Below are 23,695 nucleotides of genomic sequence, written 5' to 3' on the forward strand. Positions count from 1 at the left end.
GCTCTTTTCTCAGCCATTTAAAGAAATCATAATCTAACACAGAACTTTTAGTAAGTAATCTAGCTAGGTATAAGACTCCATTCCTGGTCTATCCCCGGCAAAAGCAGCATATAGACAGACAGAGACCCTTTGTTTCTCTCCCTCCTACCAGCTTTTGAAAGTATCTTGTCTCCTCATTGGTCATTTTGGTCAGTTGCCAGAGAGGTTACCTTTAGCTTCTTAAACTTTTACAGGTGAGAGGATTTTTCCTCTGGCCAGGAGGGATTTTAAAGGGGTTTACCCTTCTCTTTATATTTATGACAGAACCCATACCCTATCTTGGCACCGGAGCACCAAGCTGGCGAGTACATAAACCGCAAGGGGTAATTTTCAATAGTGCTGTAAGCTCTGGTGGATCACAAGGGACGTTTCACCAACATCAACGTGGGATGGCCGGGAAAGGTACATGACGCTCGCATCTTCAGGAACTCTGATCTGTTTCAAAAGCTGCAGGAAGGGACTTTATTCCCAGACCAGAAAATAACCGTTGGGGATGTTGAAATGCCTATAGTTCTCCTTGGGGACCCAGCCTACCCCTTAATGCCATGGCTCATGAAGCCATACACAGGCAGCCTGGACAGTAGTCAGGAGCTGTTCAACTACAGGCTGAGCAAGTGCAGAATGGTGGTAGAATGTGCATTTGGATGTTTAAAGGCGCGCTGCCGCAGTTTACTGACTCGGTTAGATCTCAGCGAAACCAATATTCCCACTGTTATTACTGCTTGCTGTGCGCTCCACAATATCTGTGAGAGTAAGGGGGAGACGTTTATGGTGGGTTGGGAGGTTGAGGCAAATCGCCTGGCTGCTGGTTATGCAAAACCAGACACCAGGGCGGTCAGAAGAGCACAGGAGGGTGCGGTACGCATCAGAGAAGCTTTGAAAACCAGTTTCATGATTGGACAGGCTAGGGTGTGAAAGTTCTGTTTGTTTCTCCTTGATGAAACCCCCTGCCCCTTGCTTCACTCTACTTCCCTGTAAGCTAACCACCCTCCCCTCCTCCCTTCGATCACCGCTTGCAGAGGCAATAAAGTCATTGTTGATTCACATTCATGCATTCTTTATTCATTCATCACACAAATAGGGGGATGACTACCAAGGTAGCCCAGGAGAGGTGGTGGAGGAGGGAAGGAAAATGCCACACAGCACTTTAAAAGTTTACAACTTTAAAATTTATTGAATGCCAGCCTTCTGTTTTTTGGGCAATTCTCTGTGGTGGAGTGGCTGGGTGGCCGGAGGCCCCCCCACCATGTTCTTGGGCGTCTGGGTGAGGAGGCTATGGAACTTTGGGAGGAGGATGGTTGGTTACACAGGGGCTGTAGCGACAGTCTGTGCTCCAGCTGCCTTTGCTGCAGCTCAGCCATACACTGGAACATATTGGTTTGATCCTCCAGCAGCCTCAGCATTGAATCCTGCCTCCTCTCATCACCCTGCCGCCACATTTGAGCTTCAGCCCTGTCTTCAGCCCACCACTTACTCTCTTCAGCCCTCCACTTACTCTCTTCAGCCCGCCACCTCTCCTACTGGTCATTTTGTGCTTTCCTGCTCTCTGACATTATTTGCCTCCACGCATTCGTCTATGCTCTGTCAGTGTGGGAGGACAGCATGAGCTCAGAGAACATTTCATCACGAGTGCATTTTTTTCTTTCTAATCTTTACTAGCCTCTGGGAAGGAGAAGTTCCTGTGATCATTGAAACACATGCAGCTGGTGGAGAAAAAAAAAGGGACAGGGGTATTTAAAAATACACATTTTATAAAACAATGGCTACACTCTTTCAGGGTAAACCTTACTGTTAACATTACATACATAGCACATGTGCTTTCGTTACAAGGTCGCATTTTGCCTCCCCCCACCGCGTGGCTAGCTCCTCCCCACTCCCCCCTCCCCGTGGCTAACAGTGGGGAACATTTCTGTTCAGCCACAGGCAAACAGCCCAGCAGGAACGGGCACCTCTGAGTGTCCCCTGAAGAAAAGCACCTTATTTCAACCAGGTGACCATGAATGATATCTCACTCTCCCGAGGATAACACAGAGAGATAAAGAACGGATGTTGTTTGAATGCCAGCAAACATACACTGCAATGCTTTGTTGTACAATGATTCCCGAGTACGTGCTACTGGTCTGGAGTGGTAAAGTGTCCTACCATGGAGGACGCAATAAGGCTGCCCTCCCCAGAAACCTTTTGCAAAGGCTTTGGGAGTATATCCAGGAGAGCCACGAATGCCAGGGCAAATTAATCATTAAACATGCTTGCTTTTAAACCATATATAGTATTTTAAAAGGTACACTCACCAGAGGTCCCTTCTCCACCTGCCGGGTCCAGGAGGCAGGCTTGGCTGGGTTCAGGGGGTACTGGCTCCAGGTCCAGGGTGAGAAACAGTTCCTGGCTGTCAGGAAAACCGGTTTCTCCGCTTGCTCGCTGTGAGCTATCTACAACCTCCTCCTCCTCCTCATCATCATCTTCTTCGTCCCCAAAACCTGCTTCCGTGTTGCCTCCATCTCCATTGAAGGAGTCAAACAACACGGCTGGGGTAGTGGTGGCTAAAGCCCCTAAAATGGCATGCAGCTCATCCTAGAAGCAGCATGTTTGGGGCTCTGACCCGGAGCGGCCATTCGCCTCTCTGGTTTTCTGGTCGGCTTGCCTCAGCTCCTTAAGTTTCACACAGCACTGCTTCGGGTCCCTGTTATGGCCTCTGTCCTTCATGCCCTGGGAGATTTTGACAAAGGTTTTGGCATTTCGAAAACTGGAACGGAGTTCTGATAGCACAGATTCCTCTCCCCATACAGCGATCATATCCCATACCTCCCGTTCAGTCCATGCTGGAGCTCTTTTGCGATTCTGGGACTCCATCATGCTCACCTCTGCTGATGAGCTCTGCATCGTCACCTCTGCTGATGAGCTCTGGATGGTCACCTGCAGCTTGCCACACTGGCCAAACAGGAAATGAGATTCAAAAGTTCGCGGTTCTTTTCCTGTCTACCTGGCCAGTGCATCTGAGTTGAGAGTGCTGTCCAGAGCGGTCACAATGGAGCACTCTGGGATAGCTCCCGGAGGCCAATACCATTGAATTGTGTCCACAGTACCCCAAATTAGACCCGGCAAGGCCGATTTAAGCACTAATCTACTTGTCAGGGGTGGAGTAAGGAAATCGATTTTAAGAGCCCTTTAAGTCGAAAAAAAGGGCTTCATCTTGTGGACACGTGCAGATTTACATCGATTTAACGCTGCTAAATTCGACCTAAGGTCCTAGTGTAGACCAGGGCTCAGTAAATTGCTTATTTCCTGTTAAAAATTTGCTTAATGCTCTCCAGTGCCTGATCTTCAGTTATTGTGCCCCAGTCCTCTGGGAGATCAGCTGGTTGAGCATTATACTGTTTCGCAAACTCCTGATTGAACTTCTGAAAAACAAACTTCCAGTAACTGGAAGCTTCTATGCTGGGATCGGGCTGAATGCTCCAGTCTGGGTAATAGTGCAGATACTCTTTGTAGGGATGAGCAATCCACTTTGTGTCTGAATTTTGGAATTTACCATTGCCAACTACAGCAGAGGAGCATATGTCATAGACAAGCTTTTCATCACACACAATCCTGTATTGCCCTAATCCTTTAGGGCGATGCACTAATGCAAAGTGCTCCTTGTGACTAGGGGCTCCTGCCTCACAGGGGACCTTACAGAATGGACACTGCTTCCCGCAGCCAAACACTTGCTTGAAGATTTCAGCCACAGGCTTCAGTGACAGTTTAGAGAGTTTTGACTCAACTTCTATACTTTTCAGTTCAGCTAAGATTTGATCTTCCAGAGCAGGAAGTAAAGTTGGTATAAAATCTGAAAATTGTTTAAGACTTGCTGTATTTATAAACCGTATCCCCACTAAATTATCCCTGGAAATGACTAGGTCCTTCTGCAGCTCTTTGCAAACAGAATCTAAAAAGTCAGAGACTGTGTTTTTCTCTGTAACACTGGTACATTTAAGAGCCTTCCTGACTTTATCTATCACTGGGGACAGAATCTTTTTCTCGATGTCTCCCAAGTCTTTCATCTTGCTGTAGCGCTCCAAAAGCTGTCTCCTTATCCAGGTTTGGACAAAATCTTCATATGTACCAATGTATTTCACATAGTTGTCAAAGTTGCTCTCCTTCAACAGCGTCTTCAGTAGCTCAAACTGAAAAAAGCTCCGGTTCCTGTATGTAATGGATTGCTCACTGCTGAGAATGTCATCCACTATTTGCACTCCAAGTACCTTGTACACATATTCTACCAGGGCAGGTTTGAGACACTGATCACAGAAATCCCTCGCCCTTGTTTGGCTTTCATCCTTTTCCAAATAGAGATCCATAAACATGGAGAAATACTGAGGTTTCAGCTTCTCCAGACGTTGCTGAGGATCGTTTTCTTTGATAAAATCTTCGTGCATCTTTTGAAATGCACAAGCCGCTTCCCCCAAAACGTGAAGCTTCAGGTCAACTTCAAACAAAGGAGAAGTGTGAAGTTTCTCAATATCCTCCTCTTTTAACCTCTCATTAACCCTATGCAGCAGTTCTCCACAATAGGTTTCATCATAGTCTGTTTTGGATTTAACTTTTTCTTCAATGTATTTCTTGCATTCAGTCATTAAAGATCTAGCAAGGTCTTCAGTTTTACAGTAACATTCCTGTGAGAAGTATTCTACAACTGCTCTGGTCCATTTTAGGTTTAAGTATTCCTTCTTTATTGTGAAAGACTTCATTCTATAATCCAGCACGCTTTTTGCATGTTGTAGAATCTGTCCGACAGCACCCCCTCTGTTCTCCAGATCCTTTCTCAGCTGGAGATCCACATCTTGAACAATCTGACGTTTCTGTAAAGTACTGAGCTTTAACTCTGACAAGGTTTCTCGCCACATCGTTTCAAATTCTTTTTTCAGTTTCTCATGGTCTAGTTTATCTTCTCTGTTTCGGCATTCAGCCAAGAGACTGTCAACTTTCCCTTCAATTTTCTGATTGTACCCAGACTGGATATTGTCTATCTTGTGCCGTCCTCTTCGTATTCGAATTGCTTCCTCACAGTTACTGATTGAATAATTTTCAAGTTCTCTTTTGAGGCTATTTGCGCTCCTTTTGAAATCTTCTCTGTACTTTTCTATCAGGTTCAAATTTGGAGCTTCACCTTTAAAATACTGTTCTAAGTTATTCAAGAGCTTCTGTTCTCCCTGCTGTAGTTTCTCTTGTGCTTCCATTTTTAAGCTGTGTAAGAGATCACCCTCTAGTGTCTCTGGCAGCTGATTCTGGATAAAAGTTTCTTTTTCAGATATCCAGAGATACATCTCCTTGCGGAAACCCCATTCCCATTCAGAATACTTCATAGACAGCAGGTTATAAGCTTCAGCTACAAGGCTGTTTCTAAAGCTAAAGATGAAGTTCTCATGTTTCACTGAGTTCCACAGGCTCTTCAACCATACAATAAAATCAGGAATATCCTTTCCAGCTCTTTTCCGTGAACGGTTCTCTGTGAATTCAAACAGGTATTTCTTTAGCTCACACACACTCTCACTGTATCCAATGTTTACGGGAGCCATGGGAGGGACTCCATGCCACAAGCCAGGCATGTACCAATTGTGTTTTTCTGGGTCATACTCCATAATATCAGAAAATGCCATTTCCCTGCTTTGCTTTTCCATCCTTGCTGCAGCTTTTGTCATTTCATTCAGCTGCTCCAGGAGGTGTTTCCTGTCCCTCATGTTTTGAACATGAGCAGACACATCACTGACGTTCTGGTGCACAAACTGGCAGTTTGGCTGTTGTCCTATTTCCTCCATTCTGAGAAATGCATGGACCACAATTTGCAGAACATCCTTCATTTCTGTGGCATTCTCCATGGCCATGTTAACGATGGTGATGTCACTCAGTCCAATCACCAGGGTGGCCAGCTCATTGTCATGTTGATAACTGTCTTCCAGTGCTGCTAGTTCAGGGGCCTTCAGACCTTCAGTGTCTATCACTAGGATGAAATCACAGCCAAGCACCTCCTGAACAGCTTCTGTAACTTTAATGAGCGTCATGAAGGCTCCTCGCGTACATCGACCGCTGCTCACTGCAAACTGCAGGCCGAACATGGTGTTGAGAAGGGTGGATTTCCCAGTGCTCTGCACTCCCAGCACTGTTATAACCACCATTCTGGATCTACCCCCTAGTTTGCTATGGAGATGAGTTAGAACCTCTACTACCCAGTTCATGGGGATGTTGGAGGCATCTCCATCGATCAGCTCCACAGGAAACCCTTCCAGCATCAGGTCAGCTGCTGTGCATGGGAGATGGGAGAATTTTCTTTGGCTTTCTTCCATTTTCCCTTCTTTAACCATTGAGCATTCAGCTTCATAGAACTGCCCCAACTCACGCATGAAATGCTCCACCCCCAAGGAACTATCAGATATTAATTTATCTAATTCCTCCAGCTGTTTTCGGTCCACTCCTGGAGTTTCACATTTCTCTTTATACTCCGCCCGCATTTTAGAAAGATTCCCCCTAGCAATATTATCCAGGCTAAATTTCATCCATTTCAGAAAGTAATGTTTCTCCACTGGATTCAACTCTACTATTCCATTGATAAACTTAGTCAAACCCTTAGTACGGTCACACTGATTCTGCTGTCTGCGTATCTCTAACCATTTCTGTTTCAGCTCAGATTTATAGTCTTCAGTGGCCTTGTCCCCTTGCCTTTTCATTCGGCACATCTCTTTTTCCACTTTAGCCAAGTTTTTCCATAGGTCTCCTTGCAGGCTCAGCATTTCCCTTTTGTATTTTGCCCCATCTCTTATTTCTGCAGTGATTTCTTCAGTATATTTCCGCGCACACTGACATGCCTGACAGTCCTCATCCACCTGGATTCGTAGGTCACGTGCCGTCACAGCCATGGCTTCCAAACTCACTGTCTTCGGAGATGAATTCACTATGGTTCCTATGGTGGACTGCACCTTTTTCACAAATCCTGCATTATTCATGGTACGATCTTTCACCAGTAGCTGTGATTTGCTCAGCTTCAACACTGAGGCCAGCTTATTAAGGAATCCCAGAGTTTCTTTGGGTTTCTTATTCTTGCAGTTGAGGATGAAGTAATATTTAGAGCTGGATATTTTCAGAGATGATAACAGCTCGTATTCTCTCTCACCGATGCTCTCGGTAACTATGAACACTGCGGAGGAGACCTCTGCTAAAAAGCTAAACTGTAGCCAGTGGGAATCAATGTCTCCACGCAGATTTGTAACTGCAATGGGTTCTGGGAAAAGATCAGAATTTTCCGTCCCCCCAGGGAAATACCAGGAAATCTCAACCAGCCCATCTGCGATTTCCCGAGGGAAGTTCCCAGACTCCATGTCCCGATGGATAAAGAAATCGTGGTGCTGCTGGGAGGGGCTGAGAACCTCATTGAGGAGTTTGGACTTGGAGAAACTGCAGCTCCCCATCCGCACAAAAGAAACGGTTGGCATTTCTGTGAGCACCAGGCTCTCCTCTCTGAACCCTCTGCTCTGTGCCAGGGAGTGCGGCCTCCACTTCCTCACGATGTCCCTCATGGCCCACAGTAGTAGGGTGCCCTTGGGGGTGTTGAGGGTGGGTAGCAGCAGGGGGAGGGCAAACTGGCACATGGACATTTTGGACAGGATCTCCTGCTGTAGGAAACTGTCTGAGCAAAGCAGAACTGCACAGAGAACATCGAGGGGGTGCAGAGAATCAGCAGCGTCCGTTTCATTTTGGGAAAGAAAATCCTCTGTCATATCCAGATCTTTCTCATCGTCATCATTTTCTTCATCAGAATTTTGAACAAGGTTTGTGTTTCTGGCCATCACATTCAGAGCCATCACCTTCCTTAGGAAGTGCCCAGGTAAATCTGTTAATGACTCAGGAGTGCTGTTCGCTGTACTTTCTAGACTGATTTCCAGGACATTCCTTAGCTTCAGCTTGCTGTCTCTGTGCTGATCGAGGTTTAAATTTGAGAGAACTTCCAGAAGTGTTTTTCTTTTCACTGCAGAAAGACATTAAATTGTGAATGCACAATTCAGAGTTTGAAATAGTCTCAGTTACATATTCCAATTTTCTGGGCTTTTTTTGTTTTTGTTTTTTTTGATGGAGAACCAGTCCTTCATTTTAATTTCAGGACAGAGACAGGAATGTGATGAGAATTGCATTATAGAAGAGAACTAAACAGGAAGTGATAGGTGCTTGGTTTACTGATTTAGGGTTAAACTGCAATTTAACAATATGCTCTGATAATGAGGTATTACAGCAGAGCAGGGCTCACAGCATGTGTTCAGTGGTGCCCTTCCCCCACTTTGCTCCATCCTGCTGCTGCTCCCGGGACCCTCACCCTAGGTGTGCAGAGTGGGGGTAGGGGATGCTGATGTCAGGGTGTCCCCCTGCCTCTGTACCCCACCTCCACAGAGCAGGGGCGAGGGACAGGACAGCCTGATTCAGGAGGACTGGGAGCTGCTGCAGTCTACTCTATGGTAAGGGCCTGCCTTTCTTAAAGAGACAGTGCACTGATTCTGAGATTTCCCCAGCAGCCAGCTCACAGTCAGTCAGAGTCTCTCTCTCTCTCTCTCTCTCTCACACACACACACACACACACACACACACACTCTCTCTATTTCACACTCACCTCCCAACACATACTTGTATTATTGTTGCTGTTACTTCTTGGTACTTCCTGTAATGCGCACATAGTCTCTGTAATTTTATTCTTTTCAAGTGTGTTATTTTAGTGTTTTGACTGGTCTATACATTTCATAATTTTTATTTCTCTTACACTTTAAATTTAATTCTTTGAGTTGTGAGTTCTAGACTGTCTACCCTGTCCTGGCTGGAGCAATTATCCCTATGGTAACTATATCTTAGGCTTTTTGTTTCCACTGGTGGTGCGCATCCTCACATAACTGGGGCACATAACAAAATGAATTGCTCACTGGATGGAAAAAAAAGAGGGAACGTGCCAGCAACGCAGGCGTGGCACCCCCAAATGTCAGGTGGACCGCGTCGTAGCGGGCCCCTTGACTGCTCTGCCCTGGGGCCCAGAATTGCTGTCAGCAGGCCTGAGCGTGAGGTCACCACGCTCTTGACTATATTACTTTCACGTTAGCCATTTGGTGGGAGAGGAACAGAGAAAAATGAGGGTGAAAAGAAGTTACCCACAGAGAGGACAAAAATCAAATGCTGCTTGACATGGATTGGCACTGAGTGGTACAAGAAGAGAAACTGAGAGAAGAGAAGGTTTTTGTAAATCAAATAATATTAAACTGTATTAGTCAAAAATATCAAAGTTAAGTTATGGATAGTTAAAGCCACATTATAAGAGGCACTACCTGTAGGAGATTCTTTCCCCCTTGGCTCTGAATCTTTCTGAGTTACTGATTTCTGCTCCAGGTTTAAACCGTCCTTCTCCCCTGGCTCTGGGGCTTGTTGAGTCTCTTGTTTCTGTTCCTGATTTACACCAGCTTTCTCCCCTCGCTCTGTGGCTGGTGGAGTCTGTGATTCCTGCCCATGATTTAAACCATCTAGCAAGAAAAAGAGAGAGGAAATAATACATTCTTAGTTGATGCAGATATATTTATCTCCCTCCTGCTCTGTGAGACTGTAACTGAAGAAGCATTTAGTCAGATGATTTGACAAATACAGTCTATAGCAGGGGTAGGCGACCTATGGCACGGGTGTCAAAGGCGGCATGCAGGCTGATTTTCAGCGGCACTCACACTGCCCAGGTCCTGGCCACCGGTCTCGGGGGCTCTGCATTTTAATTTAATTTTAAATGAAGCTTCTTAAACATTTTTAAAACATTATTTACTTACATACAACAACAGTTTAGTTATATATTATAGACTTATAGAAAGAGACCTTCTAAAAATGTTAAAATGTATGACTGGCAAGCGAAACCTTCAATTCGAGTGAATAAATGAAGACTCGGCGCATCACTTCTGAAAGGTTGCCGACCCCTGCTCTACAGCATGGAGGCCCCACCTCTTTGCAGAAGATTCTGTATATTCTTGGAACACATTTAAGAGCACATGCAGTGCAGTTTAGTTCTCCAGGCAGTTACCAACCACCAGGAAATGTTCGAACATAGTCAACGTGACCAAATTGTTAGACTCAGTTGCACACATATAGTCTCACGAAAAACAACTGGAACTGGTGAATCATTTTTGGTGAATAGTAAATATGCTGAAAAAAAATGTGTTTTCAGGGCCCTGAAGCTATTTGTGAATTTGGATGAAATTTTGAAAATTGTTTTGGCCAACAAAACAACACAACAGCAAAAAAGTGGGGTCAAATGTCAAAACATTTCGACTTTTTGTTTCAAGATGGCACTTTGTTTTGAAATTTAGCTATGGAAAATGAAGGCATAAAAGACCTGAACAATTATACAAAATGAAGCAAAAAACAAGCAGATTTTGGGTTTTGGCTGAATGAATGTCTTTTTTTACTGTAATAATTAACATAGTTATTAAATGTTGTTTTTTGTTTTGGTGACAAAAACAAAAATCGTTTTGGTTTGAACTCTCAGTCGGCTCAGCTCTGACGCCCACTTTGCCAGAGGCTGCTCAAGACAATCCGTTGCCCTAGGAAAACAGAGGTTCCAAAGTGGAGGGAGGGGTGTGCCCCCTGCAGGGTTGTGTTGGACTTTGCAGGGGGACATCGGGTCCTCTGGGGGTTCAGTGGTTATGGTAGAAGTGTGCGGACCAAGTGCCAGGTCAACAGTGCTACTCAGCCAGGTTTGGCCTGGCCTCCCCATCATCATGACAGGGCGCTGGGCTAAATATGAGTGAGCGGCATTGCCAACTTGCGCACAAGGTCACAGCACCACTGACCTTGCCACCCTAGGTAGAATCTGCCACCTTAAGCAACTACCTAGTTTGCTATAGTTAGTGCGGCCTCTGAAATCTGCATTATCCAGCCAAGGGTGGTGCAGAAGGGGCTGTGGGGGGAGGGGAGGGAGGGGTACTCACTGATGCTGCAACGAGCTCCATGGATCTGCACAGTGAGCAACCACCCATTATGTATGCCCAGCCTCTCCTGTCCCATATCAGCCACTCTCAAAGCACAGATCTTCTTTCTTCACCTCTCTGATGACCTGGAATATAGTCTAGTGGTTGGAGCATGGGCTTCTGGGAGCCAGGACTCCTGGGATCTATTCCAAGCACTGGGAGGGGAGCGGGGTCCAGTGGATTAGAGTGAGTGGGGGGCTGGGAGACAGGACTCCTCTCTTGCTCAGAAGGAGGGGAGGAGGGCCTAGTGCTTAAAACAGGTCTCTGGGGGTCTGGATTCATTTGTTTTGTTTCTCCTGGTGTAGCTTTTTAATCTTGGTACCTCTCCCCATGTCTCCAGTTTCCCCTCTCTTATATGGGACATAACAATACTGACCCACCTCTCACAGGTTGTGAGACCTAATTTATATGTATTTGATGTACAAACTTAAAAATATTCAATGCTTTCTATAACCATTATGAAAAATTGAAAAATGCACTGCACCTTCATGATTCACTTTCTCTCTGATGACAACTGGATTCTCAGACCCCTTCACCTTTGAGGAATTATCACTTGCTGGAGAATCTGATCTCAACACCTCTGAGGCTGTTGCTCTGTCTGGACTGTCGGTCCCCTTTTCCTCTGCGGACAAGTCACTTGCTGGATTCTTAGATCCCATCACTTCTAGGGCTCTGTCACTGTCTGCACTCCGGGACCCCTTTGCCTCTGGGGACAGACCACTTGCTAGAGTCTCAGATGCCGTCACTTCTGCAGTTGTAGCAACATCTGGTCTCCAGGATCCCTGTGCCTGTGAGGACGTGTCACTCGCTGGAGTCTCAGGTCCCATCACTTGTGGGACTCTGGCACTGTCTGGACTCTTGGACTCCTTTGTCTGTAAGGACATGTCACTCAGTGGATTCTGAGCCCCGTTCACCTTTGAGGACATATCACTCGCTGGAATCTCAGATCCGGTCACTTCTGGGGACGCGGCACCAACTGGATTTAGGCTGATCGGATAGCAAATGTCAGAAATCGGGACAGGAAGTTGGGGGTAATAGGTTTCTCTTGGAGAAAAAGACCCAAAATTCAGGACTGTTCCTTTAAGATCGGGGCATCTGGTCACCCTTACTGGATTCCTGGGGCCCTTTGCCTTTGAGGGCATAGGAGATTCTTTAGTTTTGGAAACCGTCTTATTGAGGACTCAGCACATTTTGGGTCCTTGTGTCCATTTTATTCCAAGGACAGAACAGCTTTTACTTTATCTACTCCATCCTCCAAGGACCCAATTTCTTCTGAATTCTGGAATCCATTCTCCTGATTTAAAAGCCCTGCCATAAAATAAAATAATAATAATAAATAATAGTGAAATCTTCTCATGTTAATCAGCTTTAAATTCTTATTACAATCCTGTGTCCTTAAAAGGATGCAATAATCCCTCTCAATTCTTAATTTGGAAGATGCTCCAATAACATAAGAACGGCCGTATTGGGTCAGACCAAAGGTCCATCTAGCCCAGTATCCAATCTACCGACAGTGGCCAATGCCAGGTGCCCCAGAGTAAGTGAACCTAACAGGCAATGATCAAGTGATCCCACTCCTACCATCCATCACCTCCCTCTGACAAACAGAGGCTAGGGACACCATTCCTTACCCATCCTGGCTAATAGCCATTAATTAACTTAACCTCCATGAATTTATCCAATTCTCTTTTAAATCCTGTTATAGTCCTAGCCTTCACAACCTCCTCAGGCAAGGAGTTCCATAGGTTGACTATGTGCTGTGTAAAGAAGAACTTCCTTTTATTTGTTTTAAACTTGCTGCCCATTAATTTCATTTGGTGGCCCCTAGTTCTTATATTATGGGAACAAGTAAATAACTTTTTCATTATTCACTTTCTCCACACCACTCATGAATTTATAGACCTCTATCATATCCCCGCTTAGTCTCCTCTTTTCCACACTGAAAAGTCCTAGCCCCTTTAATCTCTCCTCATATGGGACCTGTTCCAAACCCCTAATCATTTTAGTTGCCCTTCCCTGAACCTTTTCTAATGTCATATAATGTGGTACACATTAAATGGATTAGTAACTGCTTAATTGACAGATCTCAAAAAGGAATTGTAAATGGGGACCCATCCTCCAATGGGAGTGTTTCTACTGAGGTCCCACAGGGACCTGTTCTTGGCCCAATCCTCAGATCAGTATCTTTTTGTTTGAAGAAAACAAACTCATTGCTGCTAAAATTTGAAGATGACACAAAAATGGCTGGAGTGTTAAATAATGCTGAGGACAGATCAGTTACACAGCTGGATCTGGATCACTTGGTAAAATGGTCTCATTTGCATAACGTTTAAATAAAGCCAAATGCAGGGTCATCTAGGAACAAAGAATACAGGTCACACTAAGATGTGGGGCCATATCCTGGAATGTAGTGATACTGACACAGACTTTAAGGTAGAAGCCAACTGAACATGAGTTCCCAGTGTGGTGCTGTAGCTAAGAGCATGAATGTGATCCTTGGATACGTTAAGCAGGGGATGATCAACTGGTAGTATGGTGGTCATGTTACCTCTGTAAACAGCATTAGTGAGGTATTTATTACCTGATACTGTGGCCAGTTCTGGTGTCCGCACTTCTAAAAGAATGTTGAAAAATCTGGAAAGGATTCACAAGAGAGCTACAAAAATGATCTGAGGTCTGGAATGCTGAAAGACTAACGAAGCTCTATTTATATAGTTTAAGAAAAGGTTTAGAGGTGATTCTATCATGGTCTATGAATACCTGCATGGGGAAGAGATCTCATGCAGCAGAGGGCTCTTCAATAGAGCAGACAAAAGCAGAATGAGTTCAGAATGGAAATCAGGCTCAAATTTTTAACAGAGAGAGGAGTGAAACATTGGCCCAGCTTGCCTAAGGGTAGGATGTATTCTCCTTCAATTACAGTCCTTAAGTCGAGACTAGACTTATTTCTAGATGCTACACTAACTTGCAAAGAAGTGATGCAGGAATCACTGGGCAGATTTCTTGGCCTGGGTTATGTGGAAGGTCAGACCAGATGATCAGAATGGTCCTTTCTGGTCTTACAGTTTATGAATGTTTTGGGGTAGAATCTGACACCTGGTGAGACTCATATTGGCCCCTCATTGTTCCAATTTCAATCAAAATTCCAAACGTGATTTATTTGGTTACCAGCTCCTGGAAATAACCATATCCCTTTGTGAGGTTTGAGGCTCACTGCTTAGGTGTTTAGAAGAGATTCAGACACTCATTATTGAAAATAGAATAACTGGGAAGGTGAGATTCATGTCAGTCATAAACACAATCAGTGTATTGGACAAAATCTTCATATTTCTTATGGGATGATGGAATTAGGGGCACTGTGGGGAAGTGCACACCGCAACCTGAGGTGTAATATTCAGCGTGGGAGGGCAGACATGCAACAGTTCTGCTCCAGCTAGCACATTAACATTAGCACTGTGGCCACAGCATCTCCAGCAGCAGCTTGGATAGCTGCCCAAGTGCGTGCCAAGGGGCGTGGACAGGTCGGTAGTCAGCCGGCTAGCCTGAGTTGTTGACTGTGCTGCCATGATCACACTGCTATTTTTAGGTGCTACCTTGAGCAGAGCTAACACACGTCCATCTACTCCAGCTGGGAATTACAACCCAGCAGCTGTGTAGACATTCCCTGAGAGCAATGGAGAGTTCCAGCATCCAGGAGTGCACCACATTGCTTTCCTTCTCTATGTTTTAGCCATTGGTCATTAGAATTTTTGGTGTTATAAAAATTGAAAACATGCTTTTAAATGGTTTTTGAATGCTAAGAAGAGGGACTGAACCATAGGCCCATGTATCGAAGGCCTGGTGGGAGGCCTGAGGCCTGAACTAAAGTAGTCAAAACCTTGCTAATATAAAGCAAAGTTAAGTTATGAGCAAGAGGCAGGCCCTGCTCACAGAATCTGGCAAGGACAGGGCTGATATTGCAGAAACACACATAGCTAAGAAGTACTAGGCCCAGGCCACGCACGCAAGCACATTCCGGAAGGGTGATACCAGAACACCTCGCTATGGAAACAGCTTGGTACTAGCACATTCCCCAAAGATAGGAACACACTGATCCATCCCAAAGATAAGGTCAGGATGACAGCATGATGGATAGGGATGTTTTGATTGAACCAAGAGGTGCAAGATAAAGAGTGGCCCCCGAATACATAATTACTGTGCTTCAGCGACAATAAACCTGGCCGGGCACCTTTGCACCTTAACTGATTTTGTGGTCTTACTGGGCAGTTCGCTTGAGGTCTGCTTCGCCGGCTACCTGCACAGAGCCGAGGAGGCACACAGAGGGAACACACACATGCAGCCAAACAAACATTGATCAACATCTGACAGAAAACCACACGGGTGACCTACAACCACTGATCTGGTACGTAAGTGAGCTGGCCTCCGTAGTAATCGCGATCTCATATGACGGAAAACCACGAGCTAGGGACCCCCCTTAGCCCCTCCCTGCAAATCCCCACAGAGTTTAATAAGGTATGGGCATGCTGGGTTGCTAGGAAAAGAGGTCCATATGAATTTTAAAAATATAGTGGGGAAGAAACATGAAATGGAATCTGAGGCTAGAGCAGAGACTGTAGCCTTTAAATGTAGAATATTGCAAACTACAACCATGGCTGTTAAAAGGTCAAGCCAACACGCTACACGCTTGCTCTGCCAATTAGCAGAAACAAAGAAAGAGATAAGAGAAGCAGGAGAAGACACAGAACTCTGGAATGCTCCTGCTCTCCTAACAGGGCATCAAGCAGTCCAAAGACAGCAAGCACAGGAACACAGTAAAACTTTGGAAACAGTTGTGAGAAGCCTACTAAAAAGAAATGTGTCATCCCTTATTATAAATATTGATGGTCAACAGCAAGCTTCAAGTAGCTACTCTGTGCCTGAAGACTGGGGACAGAAATGGAAAAGGGTGGCCCTAGGCAAATTAAAAAATGAAATGGGGTCTACCACCTTACAATAAAAGCCAGGTTCTGGTAAAACCTAAACTGGGGCCTAGGCTGGTGCCTGTCAGAACAGGAAAAGTAAGTGCACAGAAGGAAAAAGTGGCAAACAACACGTTCACTAAATTGGTAAATTAGATGAAGGAAAAAATGGAACAGTTCACAGAATACAGCAGAAGACAGGATCTGCGACTCGATCGCAGGGCAGTGAATAAAAAAGAATTTCAAAGTAAAGAACCGAAATCTAGCAGGTTAACACCTAGAATTGATGCATTAACACATGGAGTTTCCCAAAAAACAGTTAATTGCAGAAAAAAAGGCACTCCTGCAATCCATTTGGCATGCACACAAAAGCAACATATACTAGGGGAACAAATTCAGGTTTATAAGAGCAGGTGACAACCCCCACTCTCATCTCAGAGCCAGGATAAAAACCCAAGGTGCGGGTTCCCATCTGCTTGGATCCACGGAACCATACTTCAGGCTCAGCTAAAAATATAACCTCTCAAATATTTTTACATACTTATATGTTTCCCTTTATAACCTTTCTCAGTTTGCTAGACTTGCTGCTGCCGCCTGTACTTTAAGAGTTAATCTCTCTTGGCTCAATTCTTGCTACCTTCCTAGGTTGCTCTTCACCCTCCTCCTCTCCCCCCCCCCCCCCCGGCTATCTCTCTTTGTTTTAAAAGCTAAACGTTATAGTTTTTACAGAAAACTCAAAAAGATAAAGCAATTCAAAGCAGAACAAAGCAACAAACAAACAAAGAGAAAACATGGTAAATCATTTACTTTAAATAAATTCAGTAAATTAATTATTTTAACCCTTCAGGAATGCAACAGCTAGAATTATTCCCAACTTTCTTGAAGATATGGTTGCCAAGCAACAGAAATGCAGACTCTGCTTCTAATCCTAGCCACTAACTACTATTTGAATCATGGGCTTTTCTAATTTCCATATAGCTGAGTTTTAAAATAAAGTTTAATAAAGTAATGCAAAATTCCTTCTTAGTAAATTAATACAATATACTTAGCAAATATTAATTTAAATTTCATCAATTTTTATTAAAAAGTTTTAAATAAGGTAATAGCTTGTTTATTTAAATATTTAGCCCTTTTTATTTTTGTTTGCCTTATTTTGTGTTATAAACAGAATTTTGGTACCGTTTGTTTTTCATTGTAAGTTGTCCTGTAGGTATGTATGTTTTCCTGTGTTGTATGTGTGTGTCACATGACTACTTTTTAATTTTTATTTTGTTATACCCTTTTAAAAAAATATATATGTGATACCACACTGTTTTAATATCATGGTTGGGATATAATAATATTATTAATACCAATTTTTTTGGCAAAGTTGAAAAAGGTCTGCTATAAATATGTACATATATTTCAGATTCAACAAATAATGCAATTGCAAACATAAATAATTCTTTAAATAATCACAGTTTTGTTTTGTTTTTCTCTTTTTTTTTTAACTCAAAGAAAAAATATAAGGGGAAACCTCAACATTAAGGTAAAGGTAATATTAACAAAATGTCAATTTCTTGTTTGGGTTTTATAAACTTGTTTGCACTCTTAAATATAATTATAAGACTGTCAGAGCAAAAATGTTTTAAAATAACAATTTATGCATAAAGCTAACCAAACAATTTCAACAGGTTTCCACCTTTTCAACAGACTTATACCTTTGTCTCCCAAACACAACCAAGTGTCAGAAAAACTTTAATATCCTCAAAATATTTGCATCAACCTGTATTTAAAATTCATTTTGGTTTAATTTTTATTCACTTTCAATTTATGTTAAAGGGAAGTAATGGTTGCTGACATTTGTGCTTCTAAACAGTTAACAACAGTGAAATTGTTATCACAAGCAAATTAACTCTAAAAAGCTTGGTAAAAATTATGTTACTCAACTCTTTTGTGAAAACAGAGTGCTCTGCAGGGAAAAGCAATATACCTTCTCATAGAAAATTGTGAGCATCTATTTTAGCAGTTAAGCATTACATTTAGTATAAAATATTAATAATGCACCTTAAGTAAAAATGAATGTCTATACAACAATTGTAAAAGTATAGTTTGTCTTATAAAAGACTCACCATTACATTCTAAACCAGCTAAATTAATCGGTGTATTAAATTTGGGTTACTGAAAACAAGAGAAATGTAAAACAAACAAAAAGCTTGATTATGTTAACTAGCTTAAGCTGTTTAAGGTTGCATCCCACAGACCAAAGCACCAGAAGACATTACACCCCAAAGATACCAAAAGAGATCAGTACACAGTGAAGAAACCCCCAAGCATCAAGAAAAAGAAAAATGAAGTGCTTTATAAATAAGAGGCTGGTCAACTACACCTCAGTCTGCCATATATGGACAAGTAAGTTGGAAATCAATTAGAAACCACTAGCCGGACCAGGTTAACCTGTCATTTAATGTAAATTTGGCTACTGTGTAAAAGCAACTGTATTTTTGCTGTATTATTACTGTACAAAATTTACACTATATATAACATTGCTCATCTGTTTAACTAACAGATAGGTAAAAATCAACAAAAGAACATTAGCAATGATTACTTCCTCTGTTGATATTCACACCTTCTTGTCAACTGTTGGGAATGGACCAGATCCACCTGACTGAATTAGCCTCCTTAGCACTGACCCTCCCCTCCCTCCCCCACTTGGTAAGGCAACTCCCATCTTTTCATGTGCTGTGTATTTATACCTGCCTACTGTAATTTTCACTCCATACATTTGATGAAGTGGGTTATAGCCCATGAAAGCTTATGCCCAAATAAATTTGTTAGTCCCTAAGGTACCACAAGACTTCCAGTTTGTCTGTGTGGTCAAGAAGGGGCTGGAGAGACTAAGGGGGACCGTCTGCGGCTCCATGGGAAAAATTAATAGCGTGATCCAGGAGTGCATATTTGGTACTGGTTTGGTGAAAACTAATAATAGAATATAGCACTTGTTTGGGGTGTCTGCCCTGTTTTCTGACAGTCTGACCTGAGATTGGCACTCACAGCTGTGAGCCACTCCAGACAACCTAGGAATGAGAACTTGCTTGTTAAGCATGTGTGTGTGGATTGGGGATCAGGAATTGAAATCAAATCTTTCCAGTCCAAGTAATGAAATAAACACTGAAATTAAAAATGATTGTGACCGCCCCAGCAATTCACTGACCTGCTGAGTTCAGGAATAATTATAATATTGTTAAAACAATCAAGGAAGACATAAAAACAGGAAAATATTGGAGTATTTGTAGTCTGCCTATAGGAAAGGAGTACTTGTGGCACCTTAGAGACTAACCAATTTATTTGATCATAAGCTTTCGTGTAGCTTACGAAAGCTTATGCTCAAATAAATTGGTTAGTCTCTAAGGTGCCACAAATACTCTTTTCCTTTTTGCAAATACAGACTAACATGGCTGTTACTCTGAAACCTGCCTATAGGAGTAAAGTATAAAGACAGACTGTGGTCTTTAAATACACAAAAAGAAAAGGAGTACTTGTACTCTGAAGAGTACAGAGCCAGAAGTCACCTACTACAGGACAGGCCCAACAAAGAAAATAACAGAACGCCACTAGCCGTCACATTCAGCCCCCAACTAAAACCTCTCCAACGCATCATCAAGGATCTACAACCTATCCTGAAGGATGACCCATCACTCTCACAGATCTTGGGAGACAGGCCAGTCCTTGCTTACAGACAGCCCCCCAACCTGAAGCAAATACTCACCAGCAACCACACGCCACACAACAGAACCACTAACCCAGGAACCTATCCTTGCAACAAAGCCCGTTGCCAACTATGTCCACATATCTATTCAGGGGACACCATCATAGGGCCTAATCACAACAGCCACACTATCAGAGGCTCATTCACCTGCACATCTACCAATGTGATCTATGCCATCATGTGCCAGCAATGCCCCTCTGCCATATACATTGGTCAAACTGGACAGTCTCTACTTAGAAGAATAAATGGACACAAATCAGATGTCAAGAATTATAACATTCATAAACGAAAGTTTATGCTCAAATAAATTGGTTAGTCTCTAAGGTGCCACAAGTACTCCTTTTCTTTTTGCGAATACAGACTAACATGGCTGCTACTCTGAAACCTTTAAATACACAGTAACCCCTGTGTCTTTGGATCACTAGAAAAAATAAACAAGTATTTCAGTCACATAATAGTGTGTTGCATAAACCTGCAAAACCTCACCATAGTTCTCAGGCTGCCAAACTTTTAAAACACTCCTGATAATATGTGAATGAAACAGACTCAAACTCATTACCTATTCTGACCCCTCAGAAGACTTTGCATTTACTGTTAGCACAAGGGAGTATGTACAAAACCACAGAGAATGAAGTCCATGTGTTGGGTATTCCTATAACAATATTGTATGGATTTCATAGAATCATAGAAGATTAGGGTTGGAAGGGACCTCAGGAGGTCATCTAGTCCAACCTCCTGCTCAAAGCAGGACCAATCCCTTTATACTTCTTACAAAGTACAGTGGTCTAGAAAGACAGCCCCCGGGTCCTTTCTGTATAGAGTAGCCCCTGTGTCTTTGTAGCATCAGGAAAATTTTAAAAAGTGTTTCAATCACATAATAATGTGCTGCATAAATCTGCAGAATGTCACCAAAATACTCAAGCTGCCAAACATTTGAAACACACATGATAATATGTGCATGAAACAGATGAAAACTCATTGCCCACTTAGACACCACAGAAGACTTGGTATTTAATGTTAGCAACAAACGGATGGGATAAACACATAGTTAATGAAGTCCCCGTGTTAGGTATTCCTGTAACAATACTGTACAGATTTCCCATAAAGAAAAGCACTGTAGCTTACACCTCAGTACCAGGGTGGCTATTTTAGTCATTACTAGGATGTTTCTTGAAAAGTTAGGACACTGGGAGGTAAATAGTAAAGGCAGGAGTTGGTAGCAGCAATCACACCGCTGCCTGTTGTAAAATGTCCTGGTACATTTATTGCTGGCTTTTCTACACAAATCATTAAAGCTCTGTCCTGATTGATGGCAACAGACAAGATTCTGGCATCTCCATGACACAGTGTGAAAATCAATCAATATTGTTCAGATTCTGAGCTCCTTACTTTGCTCTTACTCTGTTTGCAATTGTCTGGACTCGGTTTTAGTCCACGGAAACTCAAGGCAGTTTCCCTGAGAAAGGCTCTCTGGGACTGGCCCAGAGATTTCTGTTCTAAGAAATTTTCCAGTTTTTTTGTAAAAAAGAATGGCACCTACCTTCTGTTCTCTAGCAGATAAACAGCAAACACAACTCGTGTTGAACTCCCACTGCCTGGATTTGCCTCAGTCTATATATATAGTCAACTGGAAACAGAAAGTAAAATAGGGTTTGTTTTTTTTTGGGGGGGGGGGGAAGAGGCTGGCTCTGTGCCTTTCTTCCGATTACTGGAAAACACACAGCGTGTCACGGTTCCTTCCCCACTCTGAACTCTAGGGTACAGAAATGGGGACCTGCATGAAACACCCCCCCGCCAAGCTTACTTTTACGAGTTTAGGTTAAAATTTCCCCAAGGTACAAACTATTTTACCCTTTGCCCTTGGACTTCCACTGCCACCACCAAACGTTTATCTGGGCTTACTGGGAAAACGTAGTTTGGAAACGTCTTTCCCCCTAAAATCCTCCCAATCCTTGCACCCCACTTCCTGGGAAAGGTTTGGTAAAAATCCTCACCAATTTGCATAGGTGACCACACACGCAAGCCCTTGGATCTTAGAACAATGAAAAAAGCATTCAGTTCTTGAAAAGAAACATTTTAATAGAAGAAACAGTAAAAAGAACAGGACCACCTCTGTAAGATCAGGATGGCAAATACCTTACAGGGTAATTAGATTCAAAACATAGAGAATCCCTCTAGGCAAAACCTTAGGTTACAAAAAGATACACAGACAGGAATATTCATTCTATTCAGCACAACTTATTTTCTCAGCCATTGAAAGAAATCCTGATCTAACGCATATCTAGCTAGATTACTTACTAAATTCTAAGACTCCATTCCTGTTCTGTCCCTGGCAAAAGCCTCATCCAGACAGACTCAGACCCCTTTGATGTTCTCCCTCCTCCCAGCTTTTGAAAGTATATTGTCTCCTCATTGGTCATTTTGGTCAGGTACCAGTGAGGTTACCATTAGCTTCTTAACCCTTTACAGGTGAGAGGATTTTTCCTCTGTCCAGGAGGGATTTTAAAGGGGTTTACCCTTCCCTTTATATTTATGACACAGCATTAGAAGAAATGTATCCTCCTGAACTCACAGATATTCAGCATCTCCCCCTCCCAGCTGACACTTAGCCCAATCCCTTACACAGCATGTGTGTCCAGTGTGATGGGGGGCAGGGTGCAGATGAAACTGGAAGTCTTGGAATTCAGGGTCAGGACACAGTTTATGGGGCTAATCTCGCCCCAATTTACCCACCTGCTGCAGCCCAGTAACTGAGGGCAGAATTGAGCCTACAATGCTCATTGCAGGCTCAGGCTGACACACCCCATGGAGTGTGGCTGGCAGGAGAAGGATACAGTCGCTTTCTGCTTCCCTCACCATGTTTGGGGGGTGAATTCTCCGAGAGAGACAGTTCTTACCCAGCAGCTTCCCCTTTGGCCTCTTTGCTGTTGTCAAGCGGATGGGGTCCCACACTCAGAATGGAGTGGAGGGGGGAGGGGGAGACAGGGGCTGGGAGGAAGGGGGAGGCAGGAACAGGGCCAAATAGGGTAACCAGGCAGCAAGTGTGAAAAATTGGGACGGGGGGGTGGGGGGTAATAGGTGCCTATATTAGGCAAAGCCCCACATATTGGGAATGTCCCCATAGACTCGGGACATCTGGTCACCCTAGGGCCAAAACACTCGATAGTGGGAGGGGATAAGGTGCTCCTGAGGACAGGAGTGTCGAAAGCTTTCTAGAAATGAGGATCCACTGGCTCCCGAACCGTCGCCTTGTCCCAGCCTCCAGTTGGCCCATCCCCCGGAGGTCCCGTGCCTGCTCCGCCACTCTCTTTGTAGCCCCCTTTGTGCTCTGCCCCACTCAGCTCTGAGGTCCCGGCCTTGCTCGGCCTCTTCCCCTGAGGCCCTGCCCCCACTCCGTCTCTTCCCCTGATGCCCAGCCCTCTGCTTGCTCCTCTCTGCCCCATGCCCACTATCATTTGCTCTCAAGGCAGGAGAAAAGTGAGCAGGCATAGCCCTCCCCCTATTAAAACTGAAGGGGACATAATCTCCTGGTGTCCCCTGCTCCGGTGCACATGCTTGAGGGCCCATTTTACTCAGGAGGGGAAGTGTGTAGGATCCATCATATGGGGGAGACACAGCCCATCTCACTTGGGGGAAATGCAGGGAACAGGGTGTAAGGGTGTTGCCCCCTTTGCTGAGTGGAAGCAGATTTTCAGGCCTTGCAGGTCAGTTTCCCAAGTGAAGCAGAAATCAGTGATGTGGAGTCATGTTTTCTTGGCCTTGAAACACACCTGAGGGTTTTATTGCTTTAACTACACTGGCATACTTACAGCAGCAAAACTTTCCTAACGTAGACACAGCTTAGAGCAGCACAAAAGCTTTTTTGCCAGTATAGTTTATACCTGTTCCCTGAGCAAAATAAACTCTATCAGCAAAAGCACTTTTTTGCCAGTGTAAACTGGGAG

General features: G+C 43.7%; 1 protein-coding gene across 2 annotated transcripts; it reads right to left on the reverse strand.

The window, feature by feature from the left end:
• Positions 1 to 981: 981 nt before the first annotated feature.
• Positions 982 to 21,329, reverse strand: LOC144267141 (interferon-induced very large GTPase 1-like). 2 transcript variants are annotated; one of them, XR_013346545.1, is made up of 5 exons: positions 21,292 to 21,329; positions 11,530 to 12,353; positions 9,369 to 9,560; positions 2,331 to 8,035; positions 982 to 1,742 (listed from the first exon to the last, which is right to left on the reverse strand). XR_013346545.1 is itself a non-coding variant. In XM_077820859.1 (4 exons), exons 2-4 carry the CDS (start codon positions 12,185 to 12,187, stop codon positions 3,315 to 3,317), a joined length of 5,571 nt encoding a protein of 1,856 aa, XP_077676985.1. In that variant the 5' UTR covers positions 12,188 to 12,353; positions 21,292 to 21,329; the 3' UTR covers positions 982 to 3,314. The 2 variants fall into 2 exon arrangements, 1 of the variants encoding a protein (XP_077676985.1); XM_077820859.1 differs by having other exon boundaries at positions 982 to 8,035.
• Between the last annotated feature and the right edge of the window lie 2,366 nt (positions 21,330 to 23,695).

Source organism: Eretmochelys imbricata, chromosome 6, assembly GCF_965152235.1.
Source record: "Eretmochelys imbricata isolate rEreImb1 chromosome 6, rEreImb1.hap1, whole genome shotgun sequence".
Classification (NCBI taxonomy): domain Eukaryota; kingdom Metazoa; phylum Chordata; order Testudines; family Cheloniidae; genus Eretmochelys; species Eretmochelys imbricata.